This window comes from Lissotriton vulgaris, chromosome 9 (assembly GCF_964263255.1).
Source record: "Lissotriton vulgaris chromosome 9, aLisVul1.2, whole genome shotgun sequence".
In the NCBI taxonomy this organism is placed as follows: domain Eukaryota; kingdom Metazoa; phylum Chordata; class Amphibia; order Caudata; family Salamandridae; genus Lissotriton; species Lissotriton vulgaris.
The window spans coordinates 533330526-533356814 of NC_141697.1; the positions used below are offsets into that span (position 1 = coordinate 533330526).

General features: G+C 44.0%; 1 protein-coding gene across 1 annotated transcript in view; it reads left to right on the top strand.

Annotated features, from left to right (window-relative positions):
• COQ8B (coenzyme Q8B) overlaps nucleotides 1–26289 on the top strand; it is a 162690-nt gene that overhangs the window by 97401 nt on the left and 39000 nt on the right. Inside the window, exons 7-9 of the mRNA XM_086938016.1 lie at nucleotides 1957–2042; nucleotides 6353–6493; nucleotides 23650–23731. Coding sequence (XP_086794142.1) covers nucleotides 1957–2042; nucleotides 6353–6493; nucleotides 23650–23731 — 309 coding nt within the window. The remainder of the gene's footprint in view (nucleotides 1–1956; nucleotides 2043–6352; nucleotides 6494–23649; nucleotides 23732–26289) is intronic.

A 26289-nucleotide genomic window follows, 5' to 3' on the forward strand; every position in this document is an offset into this window, starting at 1 on the left:
GTCACCAAACACCTTTGCCTGGACGGTCAGTTCCGTCCTGATGAGCACTTTTCTTGTTTGGACCAGCAGGTCGTTTTACCCTAACCCATTCGCAGACACAGCGGTATTGACTTGGGAATCTATTCTAAGGTAACACATTTGCAGCTACATACCTTCTGTAACTCCTTATCTGGTATATCCAACCGCAGTTTCCTTACAGATCCTCCCTGCACTGTGAATGGATTTTGGCATAGAATTACCCCTATGAGGCCCGTAGTGATGCACACCTGTTCATCAGCATTCTTCGTGGCTCTGTGCTTTTGGCATTGGAAGGTCGCAAAAAACTGATGTAAGTGTGCTGGGCTGACGCGTAGCTGAACACCACCACCTATTGGCATGGAGGGGTACTGCTCAAGAATTTCTGAATCCAGTCTGACACCTGCGGATAATTCTAAGGTAAAGGAATCTGCTGCTAGACGGAGTCTCTACCTGGTAAGTCATTACTGAAGGTAAGTAACTTGTTCATTTATGACTTCTTCACATAGTGTGTCTGCCTGCACAAACCATGCTCACTGAAAACGTACAAAGGCACTGCAGGACTGTTGACTGGTATGCTACTTGTCTAAGCTGTGAATGTTTTCTCACTAAATGGGAATCCCGGTGAGTCTACTTGTCCTAGGCCTCTAAGCCCCCATGATTCGTAGATATTGGCAGTAACTAATGCATTGGAACCTCACAGTGACCCATAGAAGTGGCCTTTCAGGAGGGATTTCCCATGTAAACTACTTGTTGAGTTTGATTCACAGCTTGCCATTTGAAGTTAATACCAAAGTCTGATATAGAATCAGTGGATGTTTATGTCTTTCCTGAATTGAGCAGTGTTCTGACATTTTAGGGCCAGATGTAGGTGGGAGATTTTGGCCATTTACCGGCCGGTAACAGCCGAATTCGGCCGTTACCGACAGGTAAATGGCCATGGAGATGTAGGGGGATAAAAAACATGCATTTTCGGTAATTTTACCGAATCTGTAATTTTACCGATTCGGTAAAATTACAGAATCGGTAAAATTACCGATTCTGTATATTTTACCGAATCGGTAAATATACCAGTCGGTAAAATTACCGAAAATGCATGTTTGGTATGTAGGTGCCAATTTTAACATTGACACAGGGCTTTGAAAATCGGTATTTTACCATGCAATACAATTGCATGGTAAAATACCGATTCAGGTGTACATGCACATCTGTGCATGTACACCCGTGCAACGTGGCACACATACATGCCCTTAGGGCATGTCTGTGTGCCACATGGCACACAAGCCTAAAACAGGGGTGCCAGAGGGTGTCAAAGTGACACCCCCTGCACCCTTGCAAAATTCGGTATTTACCGATTCGGTAAATACCGAATCGGTATTTGATATTGAATCCTATGGGCTTCAAGGCCCATAGGATTCAATAGCAAATACCGATTCGGTATTTACCGAATCGGTAAATACCGATTTTTACTGATTCTGTAAAATTTACCGAATTGGTACCTACATTAGAAATACCTACTCTTAATTACCGAATCGGTAAAATTTGGTAATTAAGAGTCGGCATTTCTGATTTTGCTACATCTGGCCCTTAGTGAAGTTCTCCTATCTCCCTCCTTCGAAGACCTCTTGTTAGCGGTCTGAGTTATTTCATCCTGGTTTCCGATGAGCTTCATATCTGCTATTGGAGTGAGGGAGAGTTATGTTGGGTCTTGTAGCAGTGGGTTTTTCTTTTGTGGGGAAATGATTGGGGAGGTTGGTAGATAGTGCACCAAGATGGTTTGCCCTTGCAGTTTGTGAATGGTGAATTGGGAGCGACTGTACTTGTTGATTGCTCTGATTTTATTGGACTTGAGCCACAGGGGAGAAAGGAGGCCATTATTTCTTTCACATTCTTGCTTGTCTAATCCCAAGATGTTCTTATAAAGGGTTTAACTTCTTGTAGATAACAGCTTCATCAGCCCTCAGCTCCAGAAGATCTTTGAGCGTGTAAGACAAAGCGCCGACTTCATGCCAACCTGGCAAATGACAGTAAGTATTCCACAAAAGATTTAATAGCATGCATCTACTGCCTCAGAAGAGTTTAATATAATGTGTGTCTTGAATTTATCTTTCAGCATATACTCCGCAACCCAATGCTGCCCACAACCATGTATAACCTATGTGTTAAGCCTAAAATAAATACATTCAGTAATGAAAAATCATATTCGGAGTATGTGTTGGCCGTAGATACATATGCTTAGCATATTCTACCATCTAGTGTGGTGGCCGGACCGTTGCAAGATGTTTTTCTCCGAAAAAGTCTTTGAGTCACGAGGTGTATTGCTCATATTCCTCTGCTCCTTTGTTTTTTTCTGCCATCGGGTTCGGACGGCGATATCGCAGCTCTGAGACTGAAGTTCACTTTCAGCACTGAGGCCTTTCTCTCTGCCTCATTTTCTTCAACCAAGGCCTAGACAATCCTGTACACTGGCTGGAGTTATACAAAGAGTCTTGTGCACACGTTCTGTTAAGTATATTTTGGAAGGCCTACACATCCCGGAGACATTACTCATCTCATTCCCAGGCGCTAACCAAGATCGCCATTGAAGCGGCCGCACCCGCTGTTCCTCGCCCTGTACCAGGATTATTTTACATGGTACATCCCCGCCAAACCCGTAAATGTCGGGTCGGAATTATCACCGGCAACGTGAACCCCACATCATTGGATTGACATAGCCCTGAAGAGTCACGGGCCTAGTGCTCGCTTGACGAAACACGTGTTGGCTGGTTGTTTGTTTTTCTTTGAAGTTACTCTTCCAGCAAGGAGGAGTCAATACACTGCCTTTTGGAGAAAAAAAAACATACATATGGGTCTACATTGTTTCATTTCATTATCACTTTGTTTTGTTTATTGAGGACTTCCAAAATATACTTAATAGAATATGTGCACAAGACTTTCATTGTATTGCAATTACGGAGGGGTCCTTGACCACTCTCTGCAGAGGTTTCTTGGGGTCTCCTCTTACTTGTAGCACCGTCCAATATCTCTTTTCTACAATTTACACTAACAGCTACCAGCACAGGCACCAATTTTCTTGTACACTCAGAAACCCCACACAGAACTTTACACTGGCTGGTGTTACCGAAGTCTTTACTTCACCCTCTCTGGCCTTTTTTCCAGTCACCCTACTCCATACACTCTATGACAGCGAGGGATGGAAAAGACGCCCATCTGCATTTGCTCCAAGAGTCACGCCAAATACTCTATGCAAGACCCGCACAAAGTGTGCATTCTCTGTTTGTCTCCAGACTACTGCGAGAGTTTGTGTGATGCGTGCCTGGTGTTTTGTTACAAAAAGCCACTTCGACAGCTAAGAGTACATCGTTGGGCCCTCTCCACCATGCAACGACGAACAGAAGATATGCCCAACATTTGCGAGGAACAGTCTCCAGATCCTGAAGAATAATTGGAAGATACTGAGGCGCAGACAGTGCCAACAGACATCCCCTTACTGCTGGCTAGCATGTGTGACACGTCTGACTCTGACCCTTATTCTAATCTCCAAGGGCACATGACTACATCGGCAGAAGCCTCCCAAGCCCCCACAAAGACTGGTAAAACAGCTTCCGGAACCCCACTGCCCACTGGCCATGGCGGTCTCCAACAAAAGGCTCAGAAGCGTACCAAACTCACTCTGCCTGTAAAACAATCAACAAGCGTCTTAAGTTTAAAGCCCAAACATGCTGCTCAGCAATAGCACCAACAAAACATGGCTCAGCACCTCTGAAATAACACAAACTTATGGAGCCGAAGCAACAAACATCGGACTCAAGCAACCTTCAGTGCTGAAAGATCCTCAAGCACTACCGGCGCTGAAGCACACAGATAAGCTGTTGGTGCCCAAACACTATACACCAAAGTCTACAGCAGGGTCGAAAATCGTGTCAACATCCAAAGCACCTTCAACATTGAAACAAGCTAAAACATGCCCAGAACCTAAGCAAAAACCAGTTCAGATCATTCTGGAGACAAGCTGGACAAAGGACATCCAGACACAGGGAAATTAGGGACAAAATCACCACTACATATATTCCATACACTTTCTAAATGAGAAAAAACTTTTGAAAAACAGATTATTGGATCAGAGCCACCTAAAGCTCCCAAGACGAAAAAGTACAGACACAAGTCCTATATTTTTTCTTCCTCTTGCTCCTTCTTCAAACCCTGTACCTTCACCTGCTGCTTCACCTACACTGCCATTACCACATCCTCTGCCAGTCAATCCACACTACAGTGAGCACCTGCCCTCAGAGCAGCCATATGTCTCACCTCCGCACTCATCCACAGGGGATGTAGCTCCTAGGGAGGAGGTACCATACAACGCTCGATACTTTCTATACCCACGAGGGCATCCAGATAGCGTATAGAACGCATGGAACATATATGATGCAGATCTGGCACATTACACTGACCCGGACCTATTTCCCTTAACCATCACCACCTGATGATATAACATTTTACCACAACATTATCAGTAGATCTACATACACTTGAGCATAAGCAGGATTTTTTGGTGGAAACACTGAACAGAGCACAAAAAACAGCACCGTCTATTGCACACTACTACAGGACGAAGTCCAAGATCTCCTTCAAAAGGTAGATATTGAAATAGTCCCAAAACAACATCAGGGACATGGGGTATACTCACTATATTTCCTAAATCCTAAAAAGAACAAGACCTTAAGGCCAATTGTGGACCTAAGACCACTCAACAATTACATCTCCTCAGAACACTTCCACATGGCCACACTGCAAGAAGTGATACCATAGCTACAACAAGGAGATTTCATGACCGCATTAGATCTCAAAGATACCTATTTTTATATTCCCGTTCATCCAGCGCACCGCCGCTATCTGTGTTTCCAAGTCAACAGGCAGCACTATCAATTCAAGGTCCTACCATTCGGGGTAACTACAGCAAAAAAGGGTCTTTAACAAATGCCTTCTGAGTATATGTCAACATTTAAATATCCAGGTATTTCGGACTCTAAATACCACTTACTTGCATATTAATTTGATTTTTTTTTTAAAATAGCCTGCCGACAAATTATGACGCGCCTATCCTGTGATTTGCCTCCATACAGTTTCAAAAGAATTGCGCATCCCTGTGTGACAGACTTCTGTGCTTTGCCAATTTTCATCTCAAGCTACTCTGAACATAAAGCACATTGGGCCAGATGTAGGTAAGTAACATTTACCGAATCTTAATTACCGAAAATTACCGAATTTAACCGAATCGGTAGTTAAGATTCGGTAAATGTGAGGGGTTGGTATGTAGGGAATCCAGATGTTCCCTTTTACCGTAAAATTCGGTATTTACCGATTCGGTAAATACCGAATCGGTAAAGCCTATTGATTCCTATGGGCTTCAAAGCCCATAGAAATCAATAGGCTTTACCGATTCGGTATTTACCGAATCGGTAAATACCGAATTTCACAAGGGTGCAGGGGGTGTCACTTTGACACCCCCTGGCACCCCCTAAACAGGATTGGGTGCCATGTGGCAGGCATACCTGCCCTAAGGGCAGGTCTGCCTGTCATATGGCACAGGTGTGCATGCACACATGTGCATGCACACCAGAATCGGTATTTTACCATCAAATAGTTTTTGATGGTAAAATACCGATTCTATAATGCTTGTGGGACTCAGAAGAGTCCCACCTACATATCAATTTTACCGAATCGGAAAAAATACCGATTCGGTATTTTACAGAATCGGTAAATTTACCGATCGGTAAATTTACCGATTCTGTAAAATACAGGGCCCTACATCTCAAATTGCATTTACCGGTCGGTAACGGCCGAATTCAGCCGTTACCGACCGGTAAATGCCTACCTACATCTGGCCCATTGTTCTGTAAAAAGTAGATTTTGAAGGACACTAGAAAGAAGCTAACCCCCAAGACTCTTCATTGTTTTGGATCCCGAATGGCTTCTTAATTGAAAGATATTTAGCAACTCATCTGCTAGCTACTAAGCAATTGTTTGTTGTTACATTTCGTGGGTGCGGGATAAGACTCTATCTAAGCCTACAATGCATAGAATTAGTATTTTTTTTGTAATTGTTTAATATACTTGTATGGCACGGTTCTTTGGTTCAGCTTCATGGTTTTTCTTGTAAATGACAGATTCTTTGGCTGAAACATACATTAAATTTGGCCCTAATTGTCAGACAGTCCTTTCACTGGCATTTCTCGTGTTCTTCTAATTCTTTCTGCACACTATTGACTCAGGCCTTTGACTGAAAGCCATAAAAGCACTGAACAAACGAACTAATTGATCCCCCCTGGCTTTACAGAAAGTGCTTGTGGAGGAGCTTGGTCCAGACTGGAGGGACAAACTGGTCCTTTTTGAGGATAAACCTTTTGCTGCTGCTTCTATTGGGCAAGTCCATCTCGGCAGACTGCATAGTGGTCGAGAGGTAGCCATGAAGATCCAGGTGAGTGCAGTTGGTTGTACTGTTTTATTTGTTTGGGACTATGGTAAACAATGAGAGATTGAATGTTGTGGTTCAAGAGGGAAGGATACACAGTCTAAAGCATATTCTCCAAAGATTGGCACAGGTTTCTGTCTGGGATGTCACCTTGAAAAAATGTGAATCTAGAAGTGACTTTACTGTTGAATGCTTCACTCCATTTTACATGTTCTTAAGCATCTCTGCTACAATCATACTAAGCCATGACATCTATAAAAACAAGCATTTGCAATGCAATAGGTCTCACTTTTACGCAAGTTTGAGCTATTGACATTGCAATTGGCAATACATTTTATTATTGTTTTTAAAACATAAATAAAAGGCACTGGCATTTACAATGCCAATAGCTTAAACTTGCGTAAATGCGAGACCTAGTGCATTGCAAATGCTTGTTCTAATGGGCTGTGTGGGCCCTGTCACTGCGGCGAAGTACACTGGCGAACTCAATCAAGTGACGCCCTATCAAGTGTAACACAATAACACAGACACTAAAGTATGCCACAAGAGGTTTGCATGCTACCTGCAAACCCACGTTGGGATCACAGCTGAGCCGTGTCCACATGATTCCTGGCCTCTTTGCAGGCACTGTCAGGTGCTTGGCCCATTCTTTGAAAAGTATGTGTAGGTTGATGGAAAAGTCAGAGAGAGCTGTAGGCAGAAGGAGGTGGCTGAGGAATATCCAAGTAGCAGAGTGAGATGGCTCTGTGTGATAGTAGCTACTAGCTGAAATGTGTTTAATGCGTAACTTAACATGTATTCAAAAACCGTGGATATCAGCAGAACTCGGGAGAGTGGACATGGGCCGAGACCCTGACCCTGTCAGAACCTGATTACTCACACGCCTCAACTAACTACACGGAGAAGTGCGGCAAAGCAAATAAGTATCGCCTGTATCGAAGTTTTTTTAACCATAAGGCTGAAGAGTTTATACCCACGCTGCAAACTAATTATATAAATAAACAAGCGCGGCCCTAAAGTGAAAGCGGACTGCGCTATAAATAAAACGTGTGGCGTGCCTGGCTCTAGCCCCGCCTGTGCCCCTCACGCAGAAGAAAACAGCAAATTAATTAAATAGCCAAGTGAGGCCGCTAAAGTGAGAGGACCGTGCTGCAAAATAATTAAATAAACAAGCGCGGCCGCAAAAGTGAAAGTGGCCCACGCTGTAAAAAAAAAAAAAAATAGTGCTCTTAGCCGTGATAAAGCAGACCGTGTAGCATGACCAGTAAAAGGTCCAGTCCTTATGGGCGGTAAGAAATGGAGACAAGTACCAAGGAGGGACTAAAAAGCCTATTTACCAATCAGAAGCCAGCCTTTAGGAAGGACAATGACACAAAGCAAATGACAAATATGGGCGGAGAGTGCATGACTGCATGACTTGTTTTTGCAGTTAGGGAGTGAAGGGAATTTTGGTATACTGAAATGAAATGCATTTTGCAATACAAGTGTAGCTCGAAAACAGCGAGGGAGTGGTGGAGAGTGGGAAAGAGACCCATTCCTTCACATAGTTTAAAGATTTCCAGGAAATTGTCTAATGCAGTCTAGCTGATAATTCCGGGGTCCCCCCCTGTACTTTAAAGGGAGTGGCAACAGTCTTAAGTAAAGTGATGCCTCTCAAGCACGTGGAGTGTCTGGTATTGATATTGGTCAGTCCATGACTTGGGCATCACTGCATATATTCACAAAGCACTACTGCCTAGAAAGCTAGTTCTGTTGGGAAGGGCATTATGCCCGTTTAGTCCTGCAAATCTTTTTAATGTGAGCCATCCACATTCCCATCACCTTGGGAGGTACCTGATTTGGTATCTACTCTAAAGGTGAGGAATCTGTGGTTAGAAGTAATCATCAGCTGAACAAGTTACTTAACTTTGGTAATGCTATTTTCAAGGCATGTGTGCTGTAGATACACATGCTTGGTATGTTGGGTCCGGATGTTTGCAAGTTGTTTTTCTTCAAAAAAGTATTTTTCATTCACGAGGTAAGGTGACTCCTCCTTTAGGTGATAATGTGCATGGTCATCGACTCCATTGTTAGATTGTTTTCTTTCAGCCGTCGGGTTTGGATGTGGTTTGCAGTACTCCAGGCGAATCCGTTCTTTGGAATCCCCTCAGTGTGCAACCCACTATACCTTCGTTGGTATTGTTTTCATACGCATTTCACTTTTCTCCGCGTGTCGAATAAATCTGAAAACTCTCCATCTTCGGTCGAGAATACATCATTGGTGGTTTTCGGGCCTAACCGCGTCGGTTGACTTCCACTCCGTTCCATATTAGCCAGTCTACTGCCGATGGAACAGGCTCAGTTTCTATTCTGTCCTCGGTGACACTCCCAAGTATCCATGCACCGACCTGCATAAAGTCTGCAACTTGTGCCTCTCACTGGAGCACAGGAGAGAAGATAGCGACGCTTGTTGATCATTCTGATTGAAAAAGACTTTGCGGGATCGTCAGCTCCACAAAGGGACATGCAGCAACAAAACATTGAACACACTCCGGATATCTTCTGGGAAGATACCGAACATGAAGAAATTGCGGTGACGGCGGAAGAAAAGTCCGCCTTTTCTATCCGAGTGACGGATTCCGAGCTGGAAATATTGTTATAGTCAGAAGACATTCCAGCGAGACAGGGTGTGGTGAGTAACAAAGCCCATTTGCCCCTCAAACTCTCTTTGATTAAACAAAAGGCTTCGGGACCACTATTACCTTCTGGCCATGGTCGGCACCGAGGCACTGCTTCCAACGCCCCACCCTCGGGCTCGGCACCAAAACAGAAAGTCAAGCCTTCTGGCTCGGGACAGAGTCGAGAAAAGATACTTTCAGAACCAAAACCTTTGGCTCCAAAAGACAAAAAAGACAAGTCCGCTTTGGAACCGAAATCAAAAGATACCCTTCAGAAGCATCTGGAACCTATCCTGGACATTATGAAGGAGAAACTGGACACTAAAAAAAGAAAATTTATATTAATCCAGATACTGGACGTATATTGGCTAAAGGCATAACACCTTCCAGGGAGAAAATAATATCTCAGAGGACACTAGCTACAAAATTCCTATAAAAAAGAAAAAGGACATGGCTACAAGTCCTATCTACATGAATCCTCAATCCCCGCCACCATCTTTACCACTAGTAGCACTATCAGGCTCAGATCCTTTACACATAACTCCTCAGGGCTCTCCACATACACAGCCTGATGAGGATGACAATAGTCTACCACCAACAGACCCTTGAGAGGACTAGAATATTGGTCCACTAATGGATAATGACCCTGATTTATATCCTGCAAAACCATCACCTCCTGATGACGACGTAGCATATCAAGAGTTGATGTCCAGGGCAGGATCATACCATGGTGTTACATTTTACAAAGAATCTTTAGAGGAAGACTTTTTGTTCGAAACACTAGGTTCTACACAGAGAACAACTCAAAGTTTGCCTAGGTTATATGGCATGATGAGGCATGCCAGTGACATTTTTAAAGACCCTGTATGTGCCCGTATATTAACACCTAGAGTTGACAAATAATACAAACCGCCACCGTCTGACACCATTTTTAGGGCTGGCGCCCTGCGTTGCACTGCGTAGCAGTGCTCACGCAGGGCGAGAGCCCTTTTGTGGAGGGTTCCAAAACGGACCCTGGAATCGCCCACGCTTGCGCGTGTGCGATTCCTTTCGAGCCACTGTATTTGCGTTTGCAGGCGTATTTTTTAGAAAGACAGCACCAATAGGCCAAAGGCGGTCGCGTTGCTCTGCCCATGGCCTATTGGTGTCTGTTACCCTCACGCCGACATCTGCTTTCAATTATCGTGCCCAGACACGGGCACGATAATTGAAAACAGATCGCCAGCGCACCACTCGTGGGCTTGTGTTTTTTTGCTATCAGTTCGCCCGGGGCACAAGCAGGCATCCACTTCTGTCTTTTTGCTGCGATCAGCTGTCCTGAAAGAAGTGGATGCCTGCTTATACCCCGGGGGAACTGCAGGACAGCTCATCTGCACCGAGTCTCTTGTTTCGGCAAAGTTGCAGCCTGCGTGTGGGTGTCTCAGTCATCCCTCTAACTGCCTCACGTAAGCGGTATATTGAGCTCATTGAAAGGCCAAAACCAGCTCCATGAACAACAAGCGAATTCATGAGAAACGTCCGAAATTCGCACTAACTGACAGCATTCACGTGATTGCTGATGGGTGAGTGGGGGTAAGGCTGGCTTCAGCGCTCAAAAGTATCTCATTAAATTATTATATTTATGTCTGATGAATCAGGTAAGTGACAAGTCACGCTTGTTTTCTTTGCCTCTGTCATTTTCTAGAAGACGTCCACTGGCATTGACGATGTTGTTCATTTGTTTTTATCGGATGCAGAGGGCGGGGCCCGACAGCTTACTTTGGTGGGGGGCAGTAGGGGTCTGTGGCGTGGGGAGGAGGAGTGTTTCTTGGCATTCCAACGTGTTTACAGTTTCTGTGCTGAAATTCCGTTTGACTTTTTGTGGCTTTCAAACGATTGTTTTCATGTCATGTTGGTGACAAGCTATAACTAATGTATTGGGGAGAGGGGTAGAAGTCTTTTGGATCGATGCACATATCAGGTTGTTTTATTTTGTCCACATATTTCTCGACCCTGTCTGAGTTTTTGAGTGGTCGCTGTTGCTCTGTATATGAGGCCTGCTTTTAAGGTGACATTTATTGAAAAAGACGCAGAATAACGAGTGGCTTTTGCCACAAGCCTTTTTGAGCACAGATATTGCTTCCAATCATATTATGTGATTCCACATGCGAGACGTGTCCTTAGCCCCTAAGGCTTAGGGGCTAAGTTTCGGTGTTCAGGTTAAATGCGCCCCCAGTCAGCCAAACCATGGCAGAGGTGCTAATTGGCAACAATCTGCATGTAAGCGACAATTCAGGAACATGATTAACAGACATCTAAAAGGAATAACATATGAGGCCTGGTCCCTGGTGCCCTTCAGCGTGTCACCCTGCATACTTTGTTTTCTATTTTGACATGTATCCCCCAGTGTTGACACGTCATTATTTTCAAAAACAGTGTGCGGTTTCTGTTCTGAGTCCACGGTCCGGCACTTTTTTTTTGCAGTTTTTATGAAGCATGAACTCCATGCACATATTCATTTTTGGTAGGCACGGGGAGCTTTAATGGTTTGCCCAAAATCACAGGATGTTGAGCCAACGCAAGGCTACAACCTGGTTCTCCAGATCCAAAGTTGGCGGCTCTGTCCGTTAGGCCACACCCTCTCCCCTAATCATCATACCTCCAGCATAGGTTAGCTAAAAGAAACAAAATACTCCTGGGAACATTTCATTTAGCATGACCAACGCCAGGCCTGTGTATACCTCTGATCTGGTTAAAAATTAGACTCCTCTGTGGAGATTCGCGAGACAGCATGGCATCTCCATTCAGGAGTTCGCAGCACAGGGTCCCAACCCCGCCTCGGTATTCAAGGATTCATTATCTAAATCTTTCTTTTGAGCGTCACGTTCTGTGGGGCTAAAGAGGCCTACTTTTCAACCACCTTTCATGATGCACGACTCGAGCTGCAGTAAACAAAGACCATCACCGAGCTATCGTGTGGATTTGCACCAGGTCACACTCTGGTGAGTGAGCAAAGACTGTCCGGGAGCGTTCCACAGATTCACCACACTGGCAGAAAAACAGACCACTAGACTGAGCTACACAGACCGTTAGAGAAAGAGAGAGAGGTCGTATTACTCTTTGTTGATGAATCCAAAATAAAAACGTTACCTATGATAGTCGCAGACATTTATTACCAGTTGGGGCCTACTCAGCCTTTCATGCTTGTGAGATCGGTAAAAAGAGTGCAGAGGTTGTAGAGTATCGGCACGCCTGTTACTGAATTTGCAAAGTGCCTAGACAATGAACATGGTTATTAACTATTTGTTTGCTCCACTTACACCATTGGAAGAGGAGAAATTGAGTAGGGGAAAGAGTAATCATCGATGTAGGTTATTGACCGTGCAATCCTGACCACCAGTGCCAAGTCACCCCACCATCATTGCTAGCTTCTTACAGTGCACACAAATGGATGTACCACTCACTGCCCTCATCATGTGCATTCTGAAGGTGTCCAAATAGTCCTTTGCTTCTTTTCTGAGCTTGCGGCCAGTGTACTATTTGTGATTTTCTTTTTAAGTGAAAGTCTTTCCCTGTTTCTCTTTTTTTTATGCTCTTCCTGCCCCCTTCCTCCCTCGCTTTCTCTCTCTCTCCGTCTCCCCTCTTCCTCTCTCTCGCTAACTCTCCCCTTCTTCCTCTCTCTTCCCCTCCCAACTTCTCTTTGTCCCCCTCCCTCTTTCTCTCTCCCTCTAACTCCCCTCTTCCTCTCCCTCTATCCCTCTTCCTTTCTCTCTCCCCCTCCCTTTCATGCTTCCTCTATCTCTCTCTCTCTCTCCCCCTCCCTCTCATGCTTCCTCTCTCTCCCTCACCCTCTCCGCAAGACAAGGCAACAGTCTCAAAAGCATTTGCAATGCAATAGGTCTCACTTTACTGAAGTTTGAGCTATTGGTGTTGCATTATTTTAGCAATGCCAATAGCTCAAACTTCAATAATACGAGACCTATTGCCTTGCAAATGCTTGTTTATTAAGGGGCAGTTGCCTTTCGATTCTCTAGTAGTGTCTAATGCTCGCAAAACAGCACATTCACAGACTTCAGCAGATGCACCTTCTCCAGAAAAGAAGACTAAATTAATAGATGCATCAGGCAAAAGAATAGCTGCTCAATCCGCCAACCAATGGTGCATTGCCAACACACAAGGTTTATTAGTCAGATATGAAAGGGCCCACTGGAACGAAATGGAGGAACTACTCCCAACACCACCCAGAGGAGCAAAAGAAAAGAGGACAACAGCTAGTGCAAGAAGGTCAATTAATATCTAATTCCTCCATTAGATGTGCTTTAGATGCTGCTGATACTGCTGCAAGGGGAATTAACACCAGCATTCTTCTTAGACAACATGTGTGACTCAGGATTTCTGGGTTCAGCAATCTATTCTCAATGCTCCTTTTGTCAAACAACACCTTTTTGGACCTCACGCTGATGAGGCACTCGAAAAAATGAAAAAAAAAACAGGTGGCAAAATTGATGGGAGCAATTCAGTCACCATCTAAAAAAAGCTCCATGGGTAATTCCTCAGAACCTAATGTGACCTCATATAAATCCAACACACAACCTTCTCTATCTAGAGGTTTCTATAAAGGCGGGTACAGAGGAAACAATTTCAAGGACAGAGGTAAAGGCACGCCAGCACGTACCTCTCCATCTCCCAATAAGCAGTGACTTGCCTACAATTCTCCCGATCACTTTACACCTTTTGGGGGAAGACCTCAACAATTATTTTCCATTTGGCAATCAATAACATCAGACAAATGGTATTGGACATTATCCAACATGGTTATTGGCTGGAGCTTATCAGCAATCCTCCCAATATTCCACCTCGCACTCACAAACTTTCATTACAGTACCAACAGCTCCTCAAACAAGAAGTGCAAGCTCTTTTAACAAAAGAAACTATAGAACCAGTTCCATTACAACACCAAGGGTCAGGGGTTTACTCACTGTACTTCCTTATCCCCAAAAATGACGGGTCCCTACGACCTGAGAATGTTAAACCTGTACATAATGTCAGAACATTTCCATATGGTTACGCTTCAACAAGTGCTTCCACTTCTACAACGCGGCGACTTTATGTCCACGCTAGACTTAAGGATGCATACTTCCGCATTCCTATTCACCCAGCACATTGCCAGTATCTCAGATTTGTGATAGCAGGAAATCACTATCAGTTCAAAGTACTCCCATTCTGAGTGACTACTGCACCCAGAGTGCTCACAAAATGTCTAGCAGTGGTTGCAGCTCAACCAAGAAGACAACAAATTCATTTCTTCCCATATCTGGACGATTAGTTCATCAAAGCCAACACACAGCAGAAGTGTTTACAACACACTCAGACTACAATAGACCTGCTCCATCAATTGAGATTTACAGTCAATATGCAAGTGTCTCATCTTCAACCCTCTCAAGTGCAGTCCTGTCTGGGAGCTACGCAGCTGTAGTCTCTCTCAATGCAGCCAGGATTCAATATTTTCAAACTCTGTTATTACAATTTCAAATCAACCAATTCCTAACAGTCAGGATTTTCATCCAGCTACTAGGGATGATGGCATCATGCATTGCAATAGTGCCTCACGCACGATTACGTATGCGTTCTTTACAGGAATGCTTAGCATGTCAGGGGAATCAAGCACAGGGTCAATTAACAGATCTAGTGTTGGTGGACAGCCGCATCCATCGCTCTCTGCAGTGGTGGAACACAAAAAACCTATCTAAAGGGCAGCCCTTCATCAACGCTTTTCCACAAGTTGTACTAACAGCGTACGCATTTCTCAGAGGTTGGGGTGCCCATCTACAGAATCTAACAATTCAGGGTAAATGGGACAACAAGCACACAAGTCTCCCCATCAACTATCTTGAGCATCTAGCTGTATATCTAGCACTAAAATCTTTTCAGCCTCACCTCATAGGTAAAGTTGTCCTTGTCTGCACAGACAATATGACAGTTATGCACAAAAACAGGTAGGGACACACACTTTTCAACTGGCACGCCTCTCAGGCCATTTGGCGTTGGGCGATACATCACAATATTCATCTTCTAGCAGAACACCTCCCAGGCATGCACAATCAAATTGCCGACATCCTCAGCAGGATGCGGCAACAAATACACGAATGGGAACTTCATCCCCTGTTCTCCTTCCATACTTCCAAAAATGGGTATCCCAATGAATAGATCTCTTTGCCACATTGTCGTGCCTGCTGCCAGCTCCGCCGATCCCGCCATGATTAGCATGCGGGCTTCGGCAGATGAGGAGTATAAAGCTCCCCTGCTCCCGTACTAGAACGCTTCACATTCTAGTGTTTCAGGAATTCTTTTACCTCTGCTTCCGGGTTACTCACCAGAGTGCTTCCAGTCCAATGCAGAATCTGGGCGTCTTCTACTTACTTCCTTGCGGATTCTGCGATTTCTCCTCCACAGCCTCCTGGTCACGACTTTGCTTCCTGACCCTGACACGGCTCCTGCTCAGATCCCCGTTCCGGTCCATGCTGCGGTCCCGTTTAGTTCCATGCTCTGGTCTTTGCACCGGTCCCCAAAAATCTAAAAAGAATAAAGTCAAGCATTGGCATAGCCAATAGGTCTCGCCTTTGAGAGGTGTAAGTAGTTTTGCTGAATATGAGGACTTCATAAGTAATAAATTGCAAAGTGTCCTGTAAATGAAATATAAGTACCCACTTAGTATAAGTGGATTCAAGGTTTGACGGACAGAACAAACAGAAGACTGTGCGAATGGTGAAACCGAGATTGACCTCAATATTTAGATGTTGTCCGGTTCCAGCTGCGCGTGACCGCGCTGTGTTTAATGATCCACAAAGGAATGCAGCTGGCACCCTGTGCACCGCTGCTCGCTCCCGCAAGCTGGAGGCTGTGTGAGTAAACATTCACTGAAAAAGGTGGGACATGCACCCGCCTTTGGCCAATTGCGTGCTTTCATTTTTGAAAGCCGCACGCAAAGGCCAATACAATGTGTGGAAAATCTAAAACACATGCACAAGTTTACTGAAAAGTCTGGAGTGATTCCAAGAGGCCCTCTCCTAGAGCAGCGCATGCGAGCTGAGCTAGGCTCGACCTAAAAAAACCAACAAGTGATTCCGCATTTACGGTAAAGGTCCTGTCAGCAGCTGTTAACAGTTATTTTAAAAGGCAAATAGCATGAACGCTTATCTGAGTACTGGTCTTTCGTACCTGGAGATCTTTCTTTCCTCATTTTTGCTCATATTAATGTCCCTTTAAAGATTAACATAGAATAGCTAGTCACTCTTTCTGAAGTCCAGGATTAACAGGGTATTAACATTTAAAATAGCAATTGAGTAAGGTGTTATTTTGTTTACCTGATTACAGAGGGTCTCTCCCAGCCTAAGTTAGGAGGGTACTATTCTGTGATTTGTATTCATTTTATTATAACCTTTCTGGGCATTGTTTTCATTGGTATTTTTCTTTTCTCCATAGCCAGAACATATTGATATTTTCCTAGAAACGTTAAGTTGCTACATAAGGAAGAGGGATTTCACTCTGGTAGTAAGAGAGATACAAAACACTGTTGAAACATAAGTCTTTTTTTACTTTATCGTATACTCATATACCCCATTTTTTTTGTCACATTTAGGAAACTTTCCTGATTGACACACAACAGAGACTTTAAAATGCCCAAACTTTGCCTCCAGGTTCCCACACCTTCTATCAAAATGCAATGCCCTATGTATGAACTTGTCAGGGATATTTGCTTATGCTTTTCCACCTCTCCTTCTCCTTCCGTGTCTGGTTCAGAAACTCAGGCAGACATCACTCATAATGATTCTAGTGGCTCCCACTTGGGCTCATCAACCATCGTTTACCACACTGTTAAATCTGCCAGTGGTTCCACATCAAAAGTTGCATCACACTTCCATCCCTCTCACTCAGAACCATGGAGAAATCAGACATCCAAACCCCAAGGAGCTCAACCTAGCGATCTGGCTCCTGAAGTCATAAAGTTTGGATAACTAAACTTACCACCAGAGTGTATGACACTTCTTAAAGAGGCAAGAATACTTACCACTAGAGCATGTTATGGACCAAAGTGGGAGAGATTTGGTATATATTGTAACAACAATACTATTGACCTGCAAGATGCATCTATACAAAATATTTGTTACCTTTTGCATCTGCAGTGAGTTGGATTAGCCTATACATTCATTTGGCTACACCTTGGGGCAGCAGCCGCACATCTTCAAAACAGAAAAAACATATCCTTGTTCAAGGTTCCAATAATTAAAGCCTGTATGGAATGCCTTAAAAGAGTATTACCAACCAGGCTACCTCCTGCACCAGTTTGGAACCTTAACATTGTTTTCACAAAGCTCATGGGTCCACCCTTTGTGCCACTACATAACTGTTCATTACAGTTTCTTTCATGGAAGGTTGCCTTTCTACGAGAGTTGGTGAGCTACAGGCATTAAACTTAGAAGAACCCTTCTTTCAACTTCATAAAGATAGTAGTTCTTCGTACAAACCCAAAATTAGTTTCTGCTTTTCATACTAACCAATCAGTTGAGTTGCCTGTGTTCTTTCCTCAACCTGATTCAGTGGCAGAAAGATCTCTTTATGCACTTGATGTCAGAAGAGCACTATTACATTATATTGAGAGGACAAAAGATTTTCGTAAAACAAAACAACTTTTTGTTGCATTTGCTCCACTCATAAAGGCACCTTACCTCATGACTGGAACAGACTTCTTCGAAGAAATACAACTTGCAAACATCTGGACCCAACACTAGATGGAAGGAGTATGCAAAGCATGTGAATCTACAGCTCTAAATGCCAAGGACAGATGCTTATAGGGTAAGTAGCAATCCTTCTGGTGGACACTATCTAACTACAAATCGCTCACTGCCCATTTCCTTCCCCAATCTGAGGACTGTCCTCTTTGCCAATCTTAAAAAAGTCCCACTTTAGGAATATGCACATTAGTACCTTTGATTATTGTTTGGCTCATTGTGTGAGGGTGCGGATAGAGTCAAGAAAAAAGCTGTTGTCTGCGCATAGAGGTGGCACTTTTATGCAGCTCCACTCATCGCTTCCTAGGCGAAACAAAATCTGCACAGATCCGAGCGACACCGCATAGCATATTGGAGCAAACTGTTTCAAATCTGCCAATTCCAGTCTGGCACCAGAGGAATATTGTCAAGCTGAGGAATCTGCAGTTAGAGTATCCATCAGAAACATTTTACCGAAGGCAAGTAATGTTTAAAAAATAAAATATTTTTCAGTATCACTGCACCACAAGGTGCATCTCACTGGGTTCAGAGGTACCCGCAACTTGAAAAATATATATATTTTTTTTATTTTAGACTTAAGTTGGATGGCTCATTATGTGGCTTTTTATTTTTTATTTTTTGTGGAGGACTCTGGGACTGAGTCCTGTAGTGGTTGCCACAATCATTCTCTATGTTGTGGCCAGCCAATCATGATCCGCCCCTCCACTTTGAATGGGCCAATGAAAGCAGTACTTGCTATACTTTTTAGAATCACGACCCAATTTTTAGATCGACAAACATTTGTGGCCCACCTAGCTTTAACCCCTTCAGCGCTGATGACAAAGCCAGCTCGTCATGGGCATTACCTGCGCTGTGCTTATGACGAGCTGGCTTTGTCATGTAAAGTGGGATTCATGGAATGTCAGCACCCAGCGGGAAAACCCATAGCACCCAAGGTGTACATGAGAAGGGTGATTTCTTTCAATGTAACTAACGCATTGTGTTGGAGCGCACAGTCAGTTACAGAAAGCATATTTGCCATTAAAATACCCACTAAACCTGTACATGCATACTGGCTTACTGATAAAACTATATTGCACTTAAATGATAATGTGTGTAAATAGGGTTCAGTGAATAGTTATCATTTTTGCACCAGTTCAAGGCATGTGTGCTGTAGATACACATGCTTTGCATAAGTCCACCACCTAGTGTTGGGCTCAGATGATCACAAGTTGTTTTTGTTCCAAGAAGTTTTCTTCGAGTCACGGGGCTGTGTGACTCCTCCTCTTAGGAATGCTGCGCATGGTCATTCACGACATCTTGAAATAGTTTTTTTCTGCCAACGGGTTCGGATGTAGTATTTCACGCTATGGCTCGAGTCTCCTTCGGTACGATATATATATATATATATATATATATATATATATATATATATTGTGAGTACTGGATCCCACCAAATAGAAGGAAGCAGAGACGGCACACCAGGAAACCTTGCACAAAACCCTTTATTGTGCACTCGTTAACCCAAGACTTGGGTTAACGAGTGCACAATAAAGGGTTTTGTGCAAGGTTTCCTGGTGTGCCGTCTCTGCTTCCTTCTATTTGGTGGGATCCAGTACTCACAGCATTAAGGTAGCGGCTGCTGCTACCGACGGCATCAGCGTTGTCTGGTTGAGGGTCGTTCAAGCAGCAGTGTGAACGTGATATATATATATATATATATATATATATATATATATATATATATATATATATATATATAATCTTTCTTGACTGTATTGTTTTGATCGGTATAGTATACATCTCATACTAGACTTCATAGCGGATTTTCGACTCGTCTCCGTGGTCTACGGGCCTTGGCCGGCCGGGCAACACTTCTCCATTTCGAATGAGATCGAGAATGACTTGCTAATGGAACGCACTCCGTTCCGTTTGTATCTGAAGTGCCACACCAAATAACCTCACACCAAAAAGAAAAGGGAATGAAAATAAAACGAAGTAACGTGGCAAATATTCGGTTTCTGTGCGGCTCTACTTCTTCTCTGCGGGGGAGAGCTTTGGGAATATTTAATCGGCTTGGTTCCGCCGAAAGAGACTGCGCAGCCAATGAGAGCGCCATCATCCCCGACCTGAACCACAGCGTTGTCTCCGTCCAAGCGGCCAAGGTGGATGCGGTGCTCCTGGGTACTGGACCCGGTTATGGTTTCAAGCGGCCAGGAAAGGGGGCCGACTTGGAGAAACTTGTTGCCTCAAAATGCCCGGAGAAATGAAACTAATGGCATTTAACAAACACCAACCCACTGGAGGGTCAAAAAACTTTCGGAGGAAATTACAAGAGGAAGCCGTGGGCACTACAAGTACCAACATGCTCAGCAAAAGGAAGTGACCAAACCAAGATCGACCCATCAAAAAAACTGAGCCTTTAAAATCAAAGACACACGTGGTGGCAAATCGGCTTCCCAATTAAACTGTGTGTGTAAACTGATGAAGTTCTGGGTAGAACGAAACGCGTCTTTGCATAAATGCCATTTTTCCAAAAAGAAAAGGGAATGAAAATAAAACGAAGTAACGTGGCAAATATTCGGTTTCTGTGCGGCTCTACTTCTCTGCGGGGGAGAGCTTTGGGAATATATACATATATATATATATATATATATATATATATATATATATATATATATATATATATATATATATATATATATTCTTTCTTGACTGTATTGTTTTGATCGGTATAGTATACATCTCATACTAGACTTCGTAGCGGATTTTCGACTCGTCTCCGTGGCCTACGTGCCTTGCCCGGCCGGGCAACACTTCTCCATTTCGAATGAGATCGAGAATGACTTGCTAATGGAACGCACTCTGTTCCGTTTGTATCCAAAGTGCCACACCAAATAACCTCACACCGACCAACATCCCTTTTGCAACTTCTTTCTCTTGCCCGAACATTGAGAGGAACCCTGTGAGGCATGTAAGTCTTATCAGTCTAAAGATACTCTTCGAGGTCAAAGGGCTAGATGACACGAAAAGTAGTGCAAGCAGATGGATGATGTCTCTGGACAAGGAGGAAGAGGCTTCAGCGGCTTAGGAAAAATCCCTTTCCATACAGGACTCTGAGTATTCGTCTCACTCAGAAGAAGACTCAGAATGTATCCAATAGACAGAGGGGCACAATACTTACCACTTCTAAAGGGTATGAAACTTTATGCAGATGACATTTTTAAACAACCAGTCAAAGCAAGAATGATTACTCATTGCATCGATAAAAAATACAAACCACCACTTTCAGACCCCTTTTTTATGAGTTTAATTAACTCCTGACTCTTTAGTAGTATCCAATGCTAGGGAAAAGGGCTAGCTCCCAAACCACTGGAGAAGCACAACCACCAGAAAAGGAATACAAATTTATGGATGCCTCTGGTAAAAGAGTTGCAGCACTAGCAGCTTATCATTGGCATATAGCAAATAGCCAAGCATTATTAGCAAGAAACTACAGGACCCATTAGGACGAAATGGAGGGGCTTCTCCTACATCTCCCTGAGGAGCACTGAAAAAGTGGTCAAGAGTTTGTTAATGAAGGCAAACTTATCATCAACAACTCTATTAAGTGTTCATTAAATGCAGCTGACACTGCTGCTAGGAGTATAAATACTAGTGTCTTAACAATAAGACATGCATGGTTCAGGGTGTCAGGCTTCAAACCTGAGGTACAAAAGACCATACTGAACCTCCCATTTGACTGGCCCCCGGCTGGACACAGTTCATGAAAAAAAATGAAATAGGACACACAGGTAGCAAAATCAGTTGGAGCTCTACAAACTAGCACCTATAGAGGTTCTTTTCGGAGGCCCAATTTCATACAAGGGGCAAGAAAAGATTACAAAGATACCTCTGGTTCACAATATAAAACTGGGACAAACCTCAACAACTAAAACCTTCTACAGAGGTAACAATTATAAAGGAAGAGGCAGAGGGAAAAACAATAAACAATGACTCCTTTATATTTCCCCCACAACCAGTGGCGGGTCCTCCGCTAAGGCGGAGGAGCGTCGGCCCACTGCTTTTAATCATTGTAACAAAGAAAAAATAAAATGATAATAACTGAACGTTAATATCATTTTATTTGTTCCTGCGGCTGGGGCGAGTGGGGCTGTTCTAATGAAAGAGCTGGGCAGAGGAGTAGTGGTTTGCCCACTTCTGAGTGCACATGACTGTTTGGCCAGCCCTCTTGGGCATTGCAGCGTTGTGATTGGTCAGGGGAGCCTGGATGCTTACCAATCACAAGGTTGTGAAAGAGATTGATTACTGACACAGGACCAGGCCAAGGGCCCAAAAAATGTATCCGTGGGCACAGGTCATCCGCAGACATTTGGGTTCAGGCCTTGTGCTGGCGGGGGCTGGTCATATGTGATAAAATGGGCTCAGGGATCGGCATTGCATCTGGTTTCCGGAGTGTGAATGGCTGTGATGGAAGTTAGATATAATATATTATCCACAAAAAAAACCCCGAACATTTACTGAAAAACGTCATTAAAGGTATGGTGAGAAGTTATACGCAATATAATTCAATAGCATGCCTTTCAAAAGAAAAGGTTTGCTCTTCTCTTCGGTGTTAGTAAATATTAAACTTAATGAAGCTCACTGCACAGAAAAGAAAAAGTTACCTGTAACACCAGTTTGCTTTTGAAGGTAGTTCATTAAATGTATTAACTATGTTCACAGTCCCCGCTGGAGGCAAAAAAAATGGAAACGCTAATCTGGTTATAATATCCTATGTCTTTGGCCAGACTGTTGCAATAGATCGAAGGACTAACTTTTATTGTGCTGCTTCCTGTGTTTGTGATTGTCTATGGGCAGCCGCACAGCAAGATTCCATTTCTTTTCCTCTTTGGGAGACTGCATGTCTATGACAGTGTCCCTCTTTTATGTTTTTCTCTTTAGAAGAGGAAAACGATGAAAAGGTTTAGGGTAGCAATGCTGCAATATTTGCTTTAAAGCCCGTTTTAAATGTCATAATGAAGTTTTCCTATGTAATTGTATTTGTGTTAAAGAATGTGGAAAGAAAATGTTGACTTTGCCTGAGTGTTTCACCTTATGTGTGCAGTTTTTCACTTCGTTTTTAAAAGTGTCCCCAATCCTGCAGGTGGCTGTGGTTGCTCATTGCTTTCATTTAATTGCAAAAGCTTTGCAATGGAACTGGTGTTTCACATGAGAAACATTTTCTGCCAGCCCTGTGGTGGATATCATTTGTGTATGCTAACCTGACTTGCCAGTTCCTCCCGGTCTCTCCTCTGGCAGATTCCTATTAAAGCCCTTTTCTTTATGGACTGTAATGCAGCCCCAAGTGGTCGCGAGTGGCTGAAATAAATTCAAGTATTCTTACCAGTCATAAAGTGTGACAAATATGTCAAAAGATGGGCCTTGTGCTCACTGTCCCTCAGGACTCAAGTTGTACCTCTCCCATGAGGCTTATGTAGACTGAAACTGGTCTGAGGTTGCTTGTGCTCTCAATCAGAGGAGCCTGGCATGGAAGTTCGGCTGAACTTTCTTTTTGGAGCAGGACTAGGTCTGATTTGCATATGGCTGCTCTCAGTCGAGAATGGCATAGTGGGTGTAAAAAGTATGATGTATAGTACGTCCTGAGCGATTGCCAATTGCTAAAACTAATTAATGCATTACTTTATACTTCTTTTGTTTATTTGTACGTACAGTGGTTGGACATAATGTCTTTTACTTCATGTTTCTTCTTTCTCAGTACCCTGGTGTTGCCGACAGCATCAAGAGCGACATTGAAAACCTGCTATCCATCCTTAAAATTAGTGTTGTGCTTCCAGAAGGTGAAGTGCTAGCTCTTTCACAGCTCTATTACGTTCCTCTGAAATTGCTGTCTTTAATTTGATTGATACCTAAATACTCCCTTGCTGTTCACTAATCACTAATTAAGGCTGTTCCCATTTCTCAGACTTAGGACAAAGCACTAGCCCTGAATTGGCAATGCATTTTTCTTTGTTAACCTATGTAATGCACAGGCCTGCACCCCAAGTGAAAGCCTCGCTGGTTTCATCAGTTGATGGGAGGAAAGGCCAACTCCTTTGCATATGCGTTCCAAGAGTTGGCGACACATCTTGTGTTCTCCCAGGGTCTGATGTCCTCTGCATGGAGTGTAATAGATCTTAGACTAGGTGGGGGCGAAAAAACAGATGAGACAAGGGTAATTTTGGACTCCTATCTTTCCAGGTAGCCCTGATGTGCCATTAGCACATTCCATAAGTGTCGGTACACCAATTCTAGAATATGTACCTCTTTTATTAGGGGACTGAATTAGTTTCAGCATTACTGAGAAGAGACCTTTATATTCTTGTCCTTTACGATGGGCTCACAGTACCAAAGTGAATGATGGGAAACAGCAAGTGTGATTAGCAGACCAGGGCCAGTTGTTACATATATAAGGAGCATAGCTGCTGTTCACTTGTCCTGTGAGCTTGGCCCCACACAGCAAACTGGTCCTTTATAAAAAGGACCTGCTTGGTCTTTCCCTTCAGTCACAAATCTGCACAAGTGATCAGTGAATACACTTGTGCACGCCACATTATGAGTGCACCTCTATTTTCAGTGGGGTCTATAGCTCCCGTTACTGGATGGTCAGAATGACATGGGTTGCGGTTTTATCACAGACAAAGCGTTTTCCTCACCTAGATTACACCTGCTGATAGGCAAAAATCATTTTGAGGAGAAAATTAAAAATTCACCAGGAAATCTAGTACAGTAGTACCAATTCTTTTTGTAATTACTAATTTCGCAGAAAACCGTGTGGGTTGCAATAATGATATCTAGGGACATCCGAAGAACTTTGTCTCAGTAGTTCTCAAAACACAAGCTTTTGTCATCAAACAAAATAACATTCTAGAATACTTATTCTTTGGGATTCTTGGTGATAAAAGGGACATCTATTTCATAGTTGTCTTAGAATTCTTAAATGAAAGGTTTCACATAGTTGCATATAATATGTTTGTAGCATGTAAGGCTGTAGATGCAGTTGCTCTTCATATTGCTAGTTTAGGGCACGTACGTTTGAACCTTGTTTTTTTCCAAAGAAGTCTTTAGTCATGAGGTATGCTGTGACACTTCCCTTTGTTAGTTTTGTGCATGGGCACCAGCTCCATTGTTAGCCACCATCGGGTATCAACATTGCCCCCGGGCTAGATGTGTTTGCTGCTCAACATTCACTGCTCTGGGACCTGTTTTTTCCATTTCCGTTGCTAAAAGGTTTTACATAGATGGCCATCCCTTCCTCTTCTCCCTTGACGCAGTCCGGACACAGTCTCCATAGACTGGATCCCTGACCCTCAGGGTGCTCGGCCGCTGGGTCCCTGCTGCCTTGCCTACCAACTCCGGAGAATGAAGCGACATAGAAGGTGATGGAGCAGATGCTGCTCAGGCCTCCATAGTGTCTGTAACCACTCCCCAGAACACAATGACACATGTTGCATCTTCTGTTTGGCCTTCAGTTGCAAGAAGACCCTTCGTCATCAGAGTGACAGATGTTGGGCCCCTTCCAAGATGCACTAAGTGACAGAGGAAACGCCAGACATCTTCAGTGAAGTGGACCCACTTGGCGCTGATGAGAAGGAAGACGCAGCGTCTTTAGATGTTCCTGCCCAGCAGAGAGGTCTTCGGCTCAGAATCTTTTGAGCCGGAAGATGGAGAGGCAAACAAAACTACTCAATCAATCAATCAAAGACATTTATAGAGCGCACTACCTACCCGTAGGGTCTCGAGGCGCTTGGGAGGGGGGGTGCCGCTAATGCTCGAACAGCCAGGTCTTGAGCTTCTTTCTGAAGGAGAGGTGGTCTTGGGTCAGGCGCAGGTCGGCCGGGAGGGAGTTCCAGGTCTTGGCGGCCAGGTAGGAGAAGGACCTTCCTCCTGTGGTGGCTCTGCGGATGCGTGGGACGGCGGCGAGGGCGTGGCTGGCAGATCGGAGGTGGCGTTTGGGAGCGTAGAAGTTGATGCGGTTGTTGAGGTAGCTCGGGCCTTGATCGTGGAGAGCTTTGTGTGCGTGGGTAAGGAGGCGGAAGGTGATTCTCTTGTTGACCGGGAGCCAGTGTAGGTCTCTTAGGTGTCCGGAGATGTGGCTGTGTCGTGGGATGTCGAGGATGAGTCTAGCCGAGGCGTTCTGGATGCGCTGGAGCCTCTTCTGGATCTTGGCGGTGGTTCCGGCGTAGAGTGCGTTGCCGTAGTCCAGTCGGCTGGTGACGAGGGCCTGGGTGACGGTCTTCCTGGTCTCTGTGGGGATCCACCAGAAGATCTTCTGCAGCATGCGCAGGATGTTGAAGCACGACGAGGAGACGGCGTTGACTTGCCTGGTCATGGAGAGGGAGGAGTCCAGGATGAAACC